Source organism: Alligator sinensis, unplaced genomic scaffold, assembly GCF_000455745.1.
Source record: "Alligator sinensis unplaced genomic scaffold, ASM45574v1 scaffold207_1, whole genome shotgun sequence".
Classification (NCBI taxonomy): domain Eukaryota; kingdom Metazoa; phylum Chordata; order Crocodylia; family Alligatoridae; genus Alligator; species Alligator sinensis.
The window spans coordinates 889,290-890,451 of record NW_005842112.1 but is presented as its reverse complement, the minus strand read 5'-3'; the positions used below and the strand labels follow the sequence as shown (position 1 = coordinate 890,451).

Below are 1,162 nucleotides of genomic sequence, written 5' to 3'. Positions count from 1 at the left end.
CAGCAGGACCCATCCTCATTCCTGTCCTTATCCTAGCAAAAGAAAAACCATGCACTATATAGTTCTTCCCAGCTACCCTTTCAGTCTTCAAAGCACTTTAAAATGTCATAAGTGGCTGTTATTTCAATATTTTCCCCTCCGTTTTCCATAATCAAATCAGAAAATATTTTCCACACATATAATCCATATTTTTTTTTATTTACTTCAATTACGTACTTGTGCGTAAGCATTTTGGAACACAACGCTCTGAGAGGCAAGCTGATTGATGTTTGGAGATTTTACAAGGTTGTCTCCATAACAGCCTAAAGTGGGACGCAGATCATCCACCACTATGAAGAGGACGTTCTTGCCACCTACACGGAAGAGAGAATTATCAGGCATTAATTTAAGCACTGATAAATAAAAGCTAAGGGGGGACTGGAACTTCTCTATATAGACTATGAATGGGCTAAAACAGAACAAAACAGGAGTCTCCAACATCTTCGGAGGATAACTTTTTTTTTTGGTGTTAATCCTTTGAAGATCTAAGAATTCCCAGGCTCCAGTTGCAGTCTAGCCACAACCCCATCAGAGATCATAAATAGGCATGTTTTAGGCACCCGAAAGGACCTTTATCAAAAGGCTCCTGGAAATAACCTATAAAACAAAAAAAGGGGAAGGGCTCAAGTGTTAAATAAGAGCAGAGACGATCCGGTTTCACCAGCAGAGATGTGGGTTTTCCAGGAAATTTTGAATTGGAAAATTTGCCAGAAAATTTTCCAATGCCCTAAATAGAGCATAATCTGATTTAGCATGGTTATTCAACTTATATTTAGTAAACCAAACTAAAAAAGTACTACCATGTTAATTTTATGTCCCAAAGCCACAAGTATTGGAACTGAAATATTTGATTAGGAAAAAAATAAATACAGCACACATAACGTGGTTTAAATGTTATATTCAAACAAATTCAAAGCTTTATGTAGAAAGAAATTATTTTTATTGCAATACTTGTAAAAATGTAAAGACAATACACAATAGCATGTACGTCCCTTACATTATTTGTTTAAATATAAGGGGGAAAAAAAAAACAAAGGCACTGAAAACTGTTGACACTCATTTTAGCACGCCCAAAGGCCTGGGCATGATATACCGTGCTTTGGTTTTGATTTGACCTGCACAG

At 36.4% G+C, this 1,162-nt stretch overlaps 1 protein-coding gene across 1 annotated transcript in view; it reads right to left on the bottom strand.

Annotated features, from left to right (window-relative positions):
- The window catches only part of IDS (iduronate 2-sulfatase), a 10,753-nt gene extending 9,881 nt beyond the window's left edge, over positions 1 to 872 (bottom strand). The window contains exon 1 of the mRNA XM_014520382.2: positions 217 to 872. Coding sequence (XP_014375868.1) covers positions 217 to 480 — 264 coding nt within the window. The 5' untranslated portion in view covers positions 481 to 872. The remainder of the gene's footprint in view (positions 1 to 216) is intronic.
- Positions 873 to 1,162: the final 290 nt, after the last annotated feature.